The sequence below is a fragment of the Leptodactylus fuscus genome, chromosome 7 (assembly GCF_031893055.1).
Source record: "Leptodactylus fuscus isolate aLepFus1 chromosome 7, aLepFus1.hap2, whole genome shotgun sequence".
NCBI classification, from domain to species: Eukaryota; Metazoa; Chordata; class Amphibia; order Anura; family Leptodactylidae; genus Leptodactylus; species Leptodactylus fuscus.
Window position 1 is genome coordinate 155991038 of NC_134271.1, and position 12611 is coordinate 156003648.

Here is a 12611-nt window from a genome sequence, read left to right on the forward strand (position 1 = left end):
AGGTGTGATACTGGACTTGGTGACCCTCCTAAGTCGGTGTGGCTTCCCCTGAAACTAAGCATTTTTCCCCATAGACTATAATGGGGATCGATATTCAGTCGAATATTGAGGGGCTATTCGAAACGAATAGCAAATCTCAAATAATTCACTGTTCGCTCATCTCTACCAGGGACGTCGGAGATGAAGCAGAACTGGCCGTGCGCTCAGCTCAGCTACTCCGGAGACACAGCCGAGCTGAGCACATGGCTAGCACTGCTACATCAGAGATGAAGCACAGCTGGCCGTGTGCTGAGCTCATGGCTACTCAGGAGACGCAGTCGAGCTGAACACATGGCCAGCATTGCTACATCAGAGATGAAGCAGAGCTGGTCGTACGCTGAGCTCGGGCTAATCCGGAGACACAGCCAAGCTGAGCGCACGGCCAGCACTGCTACATCGGAGATAAACAGAGCTGGCCGTGCGCTGAGCTCGGATACTACGGAGATGCAGCCAAGCTGAGCGCACGGCCAGCACTGCTACACCGGAGATGAAGCAGAGCTTGCCGTGCGCTCAGCTCTGCTACAACAGACCAGAGCTGAGTGTGCAGCAGGGTTCAACGCACACTCAGCACTGCTGCATCTGACATGTAGCAGTGCTGAGTTTATGTTGAACCCTGCTGCACAGTGAGCTTTGCTGCATCTCAGATGTAGCAGTGCTGAGTGTGCGCTGAACTCTGTTGCACACTCAGCTCTGCTGCATCTCTGTGTGTGCTGAGCTCTGCTGCTTCTCCGTGTAGCAGACTTGTGTCAGCACTGCTACATCTGAGATTGGACCACAATGGAAACTGCTGTGGATTGATCTTAGACTCCGCCTCCTCTGGCAAAACCATTGATTGGCCGCATGCTGTACTCTGTATGGCATTTGGCCAATCAACGCTGGTCAATGCATTCCTATGGGAAAAAGCCAGCTCCGGCATATCACAAGCTGTCAGGGATCCCGACCAGATAGAGCCCCAAAGAGCTGTGTGAGTGACATTCCCCCTAAATAAAGGAAATTCCTAGCTAATAGAGATGAGTGAACAGCGTTCAATCGAATACATGTTCAATCGAATATCAGGCTGTTATGTTAGATTCGAGTCGAACACCAGATGGCAAACTCACTAAAAATTTGTATCCCCTCCCACCTTCCCTGGCACTTTTTTGCACCAATAACTGTGCAGGGGAGGTGGGACAGGAACTACGACAACGGAGGCATTGAAAAGAAAAAAAAAAAAAGTACGGCATTCGGCCAATCAACGCTGGTTCTGCTGGAAGCTCGTCAGTGAGGAGGCGGAGTCTAAGATCGGACCAGAATGGAGACTGCTGTGGACCGATCTTAGACTCCGCCTCCTCCGGCAGAACCAGCGTTGATTGGCCAAATTCTGTACTCTGTATGGCATTCGGACAATCAACGCTGGTCAATGCATTCCAATGCCGAGATGCAGCAGTGCTGGCCATGCGCTCAGCTTGGCTACTCTGGAGATGAGCCGATCTGAGTCTTTTTTTTACACGTATATTGTGCCAAAATACATGCACGTTTACTCCATGTGAACGGGCCCTATCAGGTTCAGGGCAGGTTCTTCTTCCCTATTTATTCTTGGCTCACATTCACATTGGTGCTTGCTATTGCTTTGTGCGTACTGGCTTTTTCTCTTGCTGTTTATTCATGTATTCTGATTCTTGACCTTGGCTTTCCCTATTGACTACTCTTTTGGATATCGATTTTGACACTGCATTGCTCGACTGTTACCGACCTCTGGCTAGCTGACCTCCTGTTGTTGTTTGTTGTTACAGCTGAATTTTTGTAAAGATGATCCTTTTCTGTCCTATAAAAGTTTCAGCTTTGTGGGGACAGAGGAGACCTATTCTAGAAATCGCATTCACACATTGCAGAAAAATACGCACATCGCAAATGCTGCGATTTCTCAAACGTTATGGGAAATCGCAGAAGGTCAATTTTGGCTTCGGAGAAGCTGGCGGTTTCCCTATAGAACATCAGACGCCTCAGACTGGAAACAAGAAGTGAACAAAACTTCACTTTATTATTAATTCTTAAAAATAAAAAAGTAACTGAAATGGCTAAAATCTCACATCACTTTGTTACCACCCGACATTACACACTAGAACATATCGTCTAATGAGAGAATGATAGATGTGCTGCAACCTCCCCGAGGGTGAGTGGCAAAAACACATACTTTACTTTGCCAACTTTGCAGCTATACGGCCCTGTCCTTGATAGCTAAACCCTGGGACGATGTCCGGAGCCCTACAATACCGCAACGCTCCCCATGTCCTCAGGCTACTGACCGGAGAGAGGCAACAATCCAGACAAGAACCCACAAAGATCTCCAGCTGATCTGCTATTACCAAGTACACAACACATTTCACCAAAACAGACTCCTCAGGGGTGAAAAGATAAAAAGTGGTTAGCAGTAAAAACTGGTGCTTACAACATGTCAGCTCTTCAAGAACAGACCTGACCGCCCTGATGCCGGTAGTAACAGAATGAGAACTGGTCTGCCCTGATATAGGACTATGCTCCGCCTCTGGGTGACGTCAGCCCAATCACAGATCTCCTCTACACACATTCATGTATCCTCCAATCAGGGATCATCCAGTACTAAAGGCCAATAGCCACTCCCCTCACTCAGAGGACCGCCTTATTCGACCTTTAGCCACCCCCCCAGTCACAGCCACTTACTACTGCAAAATACAAAGCGGTGGGGCAGCAAGAGCTCGGCTAATACATACAACCGCATAAAGCTGTGTGTTATATAGCGCTGATCTGTATATCCACGAGCTAATGGCCAGTGTGTGCACTATGAGGATGCAAAATCCAGACTGATCATCGAAGTCTAGACAAAACGCCCAAAATACCCCCCCAACCCATAGGCCGGCCTTAATCATACTGTTCATTGTATGTCCTGTATAGTTATTGCTTCGCTGTCATGTGCCCCTGCTTGGATATAACTTATGTTTGTATATATTGTTGTATATCTGGGTTTTTCACCTTCCCCTTTTACGGAGTAATCACTGTGATACTCGCACACCCTGAGATATGAGTGTTGTGTACAGTCACATGATCCTCCAAACTCTGCCATAAATAACCATGCTGGGAAATACGTCGGTCATTCAATATTAGATGTGTGGGGGTCTGACACCTGGGACCCCATAGATCAGATGTACTGTACCACGATAGTGTGACGCTCTGTATTGTTATCATTCTGGTAGCCGCGCTGCCCACTAGCCATACACACTATAAATACCGCAGCGCTGTCCCATAGACGTATCACATGTCCTATTGTATTGTATATATAGTATATAATTATTACACCATAATCAGTCGCTAATAACCCCAAAATGTACAAACTTGACACCAAGGAGCGAGACACTAAATGACAGTGATTGGAGTACAATGGAGGTGCAGAGTTTGGGGCGTTCTTATCAATCTGGCCTTTAGGACCATTACACCTTGTCCTGGTCACTGTATAATCCCATAGTTATATGATATCGGGACATCTATACACTAAAATACCCTACTAATCTGTCATCTCTTATTAGGTGACACTCTGGTGGAGCAAATCCTACTGGATGAAGAGGGACACCGACTAACCCCCGAACTGACAGGTGAGTGCAGATTATGAGGGTTGTCTGAAAAGTTTCTGACCTCCACATGTAGATGACAACAAAGTTGGGGAATGTGTTCGTGCATGTGTTGGAATGTACTCACAAAAATTTCAGCCATTTTGCAACAGCGTTTTTTCTTTGACAGTCGTTGTAGTGAGTCGATACAAGCGGATGACAATGGATAAAATCGGAGCTGTCATTAGATATTTGTTTCTGAAAGGCAATACGCCTTCGCAAATTAAAGACGAGTTGGACGCTGTGTACGGGGACTCTGCACCATCAAGTACCATCGTCAAATTTTGAGCAACTGAATTTAAGCCTGGCCGTACCAGCTTGGTTAACGATGAACGTTCAGGACGACCACGAACGAAAACATTGCTCAAGTTCACCAAATGGTGAAACAGAGCCTCTGCTATCTCTCTGACCTTCATTCGATGGTTCTCTAGCACCATTTGGTGAACTTGAGCAATGTTTTCGTTCGTGGTTGCAGTTTTTGGCCTACAGAACAGGCTCGTGTGCTGGGCACCCTGGTTGTGAATCCTACACATGTTAACCTATTTATTTTATGTTCTAAAGGTCAGTTCACATGGCGGAGAATGAGGAGGAAATTCCTCTTCATTTTCCGCTGCCAATTTTTATTTTATTTTTTTCACACGGCTAGCCACGATGGGATGGCGATACAATGCGTCAGTCTTTCCTCACGGAATCCCGCTCTTGATTAGGCCCAAAAAGTATAGAGAAGGGAGCCCGTCTAGTCACCAACAGGAGGAAGGTGAGGGAACAATTCATGGAGACAGGAAGGAGGGAATCCCATTGAAGGATGACCTTGTTTACAGTCTCTATGGGACCACAAGGCGAGATACACAAAGCTCTCTCTCCCACATACATGGAGCGTAGGTTTTTTGGAAATGAGAATGGAGACCAACAGATCCATATCAAATCAAATCAAATAGGCTTTATTGGCACATCCGAATGGATATTTGGCATTGCCAAAGCTAGTAAAGTAGGGGGGGGGGGAGTTGGAGTCGAGGGTGAGAGTATGGGGTAAGGGGATGGGGGGGGGGGGGGGGCTGATTTGGGGTATAACATTCCATGGAGTCTCAACTTCCTCTTAGTTGGTGACTGCTATATGGGGAGGTGGGGAGGGGTGGGGCAGGAGGTTTGGGGTATAACAGTCCGTAGAGTCTCGTCTTCCTCTTAGTTGGTGACCGCTATATGGGGAGGTGGGGAGGGGTGGGGCAGGAGGTTTGGGGTATAATAGTCCATGGAGTCTCGTCTTCCTCTTAGTTGGTGACCGCTATATGGGGAGGTGGGGTCGGGTGGGGCAGGTGGTTTGGGGTATAACAGTCATATATTCGTTTGTGGTGCTTTTCTTGAATATCAAGAAAAACAAAACACACAACAGTTGCCAACCAAGTTACAGTGTTCATTAGATGGCAAACAGTTACATATCTGTATATATAATATCACTTCTCTATGAGGCCCCATGTAGAGGTCCGAAGTAAAAAAAACAATGTGGGAAAAACCACGGCTTCCTCTGCGGAGTTTCTACCTCCATTATACCTATAGGGAAATCTAAAAAACAAGAAAACTTGATAATCTTCAGTAGTTGATACCTTTTTAATGGCAAACTCATAATAATGACAAATGGCTGACGTTTTGGAACCTCTTGGCTCCTTTATCAAAGTAAATTTAAAACATTTCTGAAGGATGCATGTATATATACAGAGCAGGCACAAAGGGTGTTAGAATTCAGGAGGAAGGGGGGGGGGTTTGTTAGTAATTGGTAGAGACAATGTAAACACTTACAGGTACTTATCAGTTCACACTGTAAAAAGACATGAAACCCTGTGATGCATTAAGTCCACACTTGAGTGTTAGAAGCAGTGTCATGAATTTATACTCATGTATGCATCGTTCTCTCTTTGATCTGAAATTCCCTCTCAAAACCAAAATTTTCATGTGATCGGTGATATTGTGGTCCCCACTGCAAAAATGCTTTGACACGGGAAGGTCACCAGTGTTTTGGAAATCGCACCGTTTCCGTCGCACATATTTTTCCGCTCGGTGGGGATGGGGTTCGCTAGAATTCTATTCACCTTACAGTGACTGGGAAACACTGCGTTCTTTATACACCACATGGGGCCCGAGCCTAGGAGGTAAAATTCTCTTGTCAAAGACTCAAAGTCTTAAAGCCGGTTCTACAAACAATTGTGAGTTAAACCGAAGTTTCCGTCAGCCCGGTCGTCCAAACGCAGAGGGAATTATCAACGAAAACACTTGGATGGGAATAAATGATCTATTCATTGGCAATGGATTGATCGTATGCTCGTGGACACGCTTCCAGGCCAAAATGCAATATTTAGTGAATAAATAAATCAGACCACATAGAAACAGTAAGATCTATAGTAAGAGAATGGAAACTAGAGGGGTTACATGGTAACCAGGGATATTTGGGACTCCAAGGCCTCTCAGAGTATTTTCCAAGCTAAGATTAGATGGGATCTCCTCGGTTTCTCACCGGCCCACAGAAATTGGGAAAGTATTTTGTCTATTGTCTTAAACAAGAGGTTAAGAGGGACATGGGCAGGTTCTAAATACCTATAAAAGGTGAGGGAGAAGTAACATTGTAACGGTGCCAATCCAGGAAATATACATTTTGCCTAATCTTCTGGCTTCTACTGGATGGATTTAAGCAGAGGGGAATAACTGGCGATGTACAGGGAAGGATGAGTGGCACTTACTTGGATCACAAAGAATTGGGCACCATTCTGATGCCAGTCAAGGGGGTAGGATTGTTTCAGGAGAGACATTTGTTTCTGGGAAAGGTGGACAGGGAGGATCTCGGTTTTGTGGATATTTAATTTATAGTAAGGTAAAGAGACAAATCAATGGAGGTCAAGTGAAGAACAAAGAGAGGGTAGTGGGTTCGATAGGGATAAAATAATGTAGTAAGTGTGAGTGAATGAAGGGAACTGGAGGATGGGAGTAGTAGTGACGGCGGTGATGTCACAGGGTAGGCCAAGTGCACTCCAAGCTCCTCCAGCCCACCTCCCAGGCTGGACACTGATGAGGGAGACAGACCTACATGACACCTTATGATGGTGGTAGTTTTTCCCTCTGGGGCGGTTGCAGTTGAAAAGGATACTATCTCACCTTAATTCATGTAGTGTTTTTTGGAAGGACACTGCTGGTAAGTAACGGAACGACTAAGGAGGCAGTTGTGCAAGTTAACAGACATATTCATCAGCAATGTTACTGTTTATTGGGGCGTCGAAGCCCCTGCAAATTGCAAAGTACCTTATTTAGCCCTACACTCACCGGCCACTTTATTAGGTACACCTGTCCAACTGCTTATTAACACTTAATTTCTAATCAGCCAATCACATGGCAGCAACTCAGTGCATTTCGGCATGTAGACATGGTCAAGACAATCTCCTGCAGTTCAAACCGAGCATCAGTATGGGGAAGAAAGGTGATTTGAGTGCCTTTGAACGTGGCATGGTTGTTGGTGCCAGAAGGGCTGGTCTGAGTATTTCAGAAACTGCTGATCTACTGGGGTTTTCATCTCTAGGGTTTACAGAGAATGGTCCGAAAAAGAAAAAACATCCAGTGAGCGGCAGTTCTGTGGGCGGAAATGCGTTGTTGATGCCAGAGGTCAGAGGAGAATGGCCAGACTGGTTCGAGCTGATAGAAAGGCAACAGTGACTCAAATAGCCACCCGTTACAACCAAGGTAGCCAGAAGAGCATCTCTGAACGCCGCACAGTACGTCGAACTTTGAGGCTACAGATGGGCTACAGCAGCAGAAGACCACACCGGGTGCCACTCCTTTCAGCTAAGAACAGGAAACTGAGGCTACAATTTGCACAAGCTCATCGAAATCGGACAATTGAAGATTGGAAATCTGCGACTGCAACTGTGTGATGCCATCATGTCAATATGGACCAAAATCTCTGAGGAATGCTTCCAGCACCTTGTTGAATCTATGCCACGAAGAATTGAGGCAGTTCTGAAGGCAAAAGGGGGTCAACCCGTTACTAGCATGGTGTACCTAATAAAGTGGCCGGTGAGTGTATACGGGAAGGTAGTCTGGCAGTCCCGGATTGTTCCGGATACTCCTTGGCTGCAGGCACGACTTGTATTCTTGAATGGCACCATTTTGCGCGCACCAAGCTCTGGGTTGTCCTAGAGGAGTCACTGAGCCCTCTTCCCCCTCACTGCTCTTCCATGGCTACCTAAACGACTATGGTCAGACAGTCCATCTCATGAACTCCCCTACATCGCATGACAGCCTCTAGGGTCTTGTCGACATTACGGCGCTGTGTGGAGACTCTTCTATAATGATGGCCCTATGACCCCAATCTTGGGCAACCTGGACTTCCCTGCCACTCTTCACACCTCTTACTTTTACCATTCTGTTGGTCAACCCACTTTTAGATTCTATAAAGTTCTTTCAGCTTCCTTCCTCCTCCCACACCCTCAGCTGCTCACCCTTCTCCCACACCCTGACTTCATTGCCTCTCGTTGGCAATACACTCAACTCTCCAATTTCGATTCTACTCTTAAGACATCTCACAATCTTCACAGAACGTTACTGCCTTTTGAATAATTGTCTCTTTTATCAAGAGTTCCAACTCCTACTGTCTCCTTCATTGATGGCATGCTCATGAGGATCCCACCAACGATCTACTGGCATTCACGAGTGGTTGGGAAAAGAAATTAGGTTTTCATTTCCACCAGTCGTGTGGTCCTCAGCTTTTCAGGCGTGCCACAAATTCTCCATAGCTTGCAAAGTCCAGGAGACGACTACAAGATAATCTCTAAATAGTACAGAGTTCTTTCTGTCCTTCATAAGATTTACCCCTCCGGTGCTACAGACCGGTGATGGAGATGTAATGTTGGCTGGGGCAGAACGGCACACGTCTGGTGGGGATGTACACTCCTACACCCCTTTTGGTCACGTGTCTGTTGGGTTATACAGAATGTCAGTGGTATTGCCTTGAAAGATGACTCTGCTCCTTTGTGCCTCTCTATTTTCCCACGTAAGTTCAAGAAACATATCCGTAGGCTTTTGCGTTTCCTACTAGTAGCGGTGAGAACAGTTATCCCTAGGCTATGGAAATCCACAACTTCCCCTTCTCTATTGTCCCGGCTTCAGGAAATCCTAAGCATATGCATAATGAAAAATTTGCTTGCAGAGCTGAAATGTGATGACAGCGCCCACCATAGCACATGTCTCCTGTGGAACCACTTCTACTACTCCGCTGACTTTCACTCTATCTTTTGTTCTGCCTCAGCTTCTTATCCTTTTTCTCCTATTTTTTCCATAGAGATCCAGAACTGTCACAAGAAACATTTACATGAAAAAACTGAGAAACTTACAGAGAACAAACCTCCAAGATGTAACCAAGGAGAGGAAAGTTTCTCCTTCTCTACACGTTATGTGAACCTCATCATTGTCACCACTGATCACTTTAGGGAACGTTCTGAGAATGAGCTCATAGAGACCGGGGCAAGACATGAGGAATATTTAAAGGGAAAACAAAATGAATTACAGCGAATTTCACTCAACAAGATGTTCCGTTGGTGCCACCGATCCAGACTTGTACCACATATGGTAATGGTGAGCGGAGTGCCCGGGGTAGGGAAGACCACACTGATGCAGAAGTTTGTCTATGACTGGGTGAAGGGCGATCTCTATCAAAGATTCTCTTTTGTCTTTTTCTTCAAATTCCGAGAACTGAACAGACTGGATAAGGTTAGTCTGGAGACCATGATCCTTCATCAGTACCCATATCTGGAGGAGCAGCTGGAGAACATCTTACAAGATCCAGAGAAACTTCTCTTTATATTTGATGGATTAGATGAAAGCAATCATACAATGGATTTCACATCACGTGACTTGTGCTCTCATCCTAAACAACTCGGACATTGTGGTCAGATTGTGGTTAGTTTGGTGAGAAAGTCTCTTCTTACTGGTTGTTCTGTCCTAATGACCAGTCGCCCAACCAGACTGGCATCAATTGATTGCAGAGTTTTCCAGAGAATAGTAGAAATCACTGGGTTTCTTCCAGAAGAACGACAGATTTACTTTGAGAATTTCTTCTCCAACCCTGAACTGTCAGAGAAGGCTTTTACTTATGTGAAGCAGAATGCCACCTTGTACACGTTCTGTTACCTCCCGTCCTACTGCTGGATCATCTGTACTGTATTATCCAGGAGCTTCCAGACAACAAGTAGTGACCAGCAGGTGACATTATTACCTAGAACAGTGACACAGCTCTTTGCCATATTTGTCGCCAACATTCTGTCCAATCACAGCCTGGAGAAAAGTGACGCTCAGAAGATCCTGCAGTCCATCGGATGGATGGCACAACATGGAGTCATGAATCACAGGGTTATTTTTGAGGAACGAGATCTGGATTCTTTCTATGTGGACAATAAGTCAAAGCTCTTATCAAGTTTTCTGATGGAATCGGAGGAACCTGTGACCCATAACTTCTTACATCTCACTGTTCAGGAATTCTTCTCTGCCTTGGTCCATTATACTGAATATTCTCCTGAGAAGTTACAGAAATCACTAGAAGAAGCCAAATCCTATCCTGATGGACGTGGTGAGATGTTCCTCCGTTTCCTGTGTGGTCTATCAGACGGCACCACCAGGTCAATTCTATCTGGATACCTGGACAAACAAGCAGCTCAGGCCTCCAGAGATGTGATCACTTGGCTGAAGAACTTCATTCTAGAAGAACAGGGGCTGATGGAAGGTGAGGACAAGAAGCAACGTCTTCTCAGGACATTCTTCTATCTGTTTGAGACCCGGAATAAGGCTCTAGTGCTGGAATCATTACAGTCACTAAGAAGATTGGACCTTTCTGAAGTTCACATGTCAGCTCTAGACTGCACAGTGTTAGCATTCATCATGGAAACCTGCACACGTATACGAGAGCTCAGTCTATCTGGATGTTCCTTAGATACTGAAGGATTAGAGAGACTTGTACCAGGGTTACATAACCTGCAGATTCTGAGGTAAATACTAATTATAGTTTATCTATCTATGGCACTAATGTTCTGAAACGGTAGGTTTTCTGGAACCAACACAGCTATAGTAAGTTGTATCCTGTGTGCATACCTCCCAACTGTCAAAGAACAGAAACAGGGATGAAATGTACATGGCACAGTGCATACTGTCCCATCGCCTCTAATAATATGATATGCCCCCACAATGTGATCCTCCTGGAGTCCCCACAATTTAATGTCACCCTTCAGCTACTCCCACAGCCTAATATCCCCTCCAGCTGCCCCCAGTTTAATGTCCCCCTTCTGGTAACAAACAAAAATAAAAACCACTGATATTCACCTCCCTCACTCCCTGCTGCTCTGTCTGAAGTCTATTCTTCTGGAGTCTTCAGAGTGATGTGAGTGATGTCATCTATGGACGGCTCCTACTTCACCACGGAATTCAACTCTTCTGCATCCTGCGGACGCAGATGACTTGATACCAGGATATGCCTCCCGCTGCAGAATCTGGGATGGTTGGGAAGTGAGTGTGTCAGACACCACATGTGTCTGTATTTCCTTGTCTATAACTGTAGCTTCTCAGTAGGTGACAGACGTCTTCATCGTACAGGATACTCAGCGATGCTTTCTAATGGGGACTGTTCTGTCTAATCCTGAAAGCTGCATTTATATGAGGAGAGAAGAGCTTACTTAGGGCTGCTGTATATAGCTTATAGTCCCTGCCCCCTCCTGTACTACAGAGGGTGGTGAACACATCATACACATACTCCCAACATTCTCAGTCAGCCCTGCATTGGTGTGCATACTTGAGGCACTGGCTTCCTAATTACATCATAGAAGTCAGATTTGCATATTCTTCCCATATACTTACTCCCCAGCATAATGTAATAGCATTGTTTTTTTTCTGGCATTGTCAGTAATAGTTAAAGCTTTCAGAAATATCTCAAATTGTTTCAGCCATTTATTCCTTGGGACTGGGGCACATCAAACTAAAGGGATCCTATAATTTGAAGTTATTTTTTTTCTCCCTACCAGATAGGAATAGCCTTAAGAAAGGCTGTTCATCTCCTACCTTTAAATGTCTTCTCCGGGCTGCCGTTCGGTACAAATACCGTTTCTTACCGGTATGCAAATGAGTTCTCTAGCAACACTGGGGGTGGGCCCCAGTGCTCAAACAGCGATGAGGGTGTCCCCAATGCTGCCAGAGAACTCTCTCCAGCACCGCCTCCATCTTCGTCAGGAGCATCCTTTTCTTGTGTCTTCTTCCAGCGTAGGCGGTGGAACTTGTGGGACTCGGGCCTGGGCAGAACCGATTGCACATGAGCACAGGCCACAAGAAAATGGTCACTTACTTACTAGTTTATCATGTGTGATGCAGTCTGCTGATACAATACCTCTTCTTATTCTTACAGTTTGGGTAGTAATAATCTCCCAGACACTTCCTGCACCCAGTTGGCATCTGGAATAAGGAATAACCAGTCCCTGAAAAAACTTGACCTGTCTAATAACAGTCTGTTCGGTCCTCACTTCAGTGACTTGATGGCCGCTCTGTCCAGTCCAGCCTGCAGGATAGAGGAATTACAGTGAGTATATGAGATTTTTACAGGAGGAGACATGTGGAGACAAGTTATACAGGGATTTTATTCTATTTTATGCTCCTCCGCACCATTATTATGTCTATGAGATACACTGATGCCTGCACCTTCATATGTGACGTCTCCACTGAGCTGTGTATCTAATCCTCTCCTGTGTGATACTGTATACTGAGTTGTGTATCTAATCCTATCCTGTGTGATAATGTATACTGAGCTGTGTATCTAATCCTATCCTGTGTGATACTGTATACTGAGCTGTGTATCTAATCCTATACTGTGTGATACTGTATACTGAGTTGTGTATCTAATCCTATCCTGTGTGATAATGTATACTGAGATGTGTATCTAAT

General features: G+C 45.4%; 1 protein-coding gene across 1 annotated transcript in view; it reads left to right on the plus strand.

Annotated features, from left to right (window-relative positions):
- Nucleotides 1-12611, plus strand: part of LOC142214655 (NACHT, LRR and PYD domains-containing protein 12-like) — a gene marked incomplete at its 3' end in the record, with an annotated part of 792298 nt that overhangs the window by 687558 nt on the left and 92129 nt on the right. Inside the window, exon 20 of the mRNA XM_075283595.1 lies at nucleotides 12079-12249. Within this exon, the coding sequence (XP_075139696.1) occupies nucleotides 12079-12249 (171 nt within the window). The remainder of the gene's footprint in view (nucleotides 1-12078; nucleotides 12250-12611) is intronic.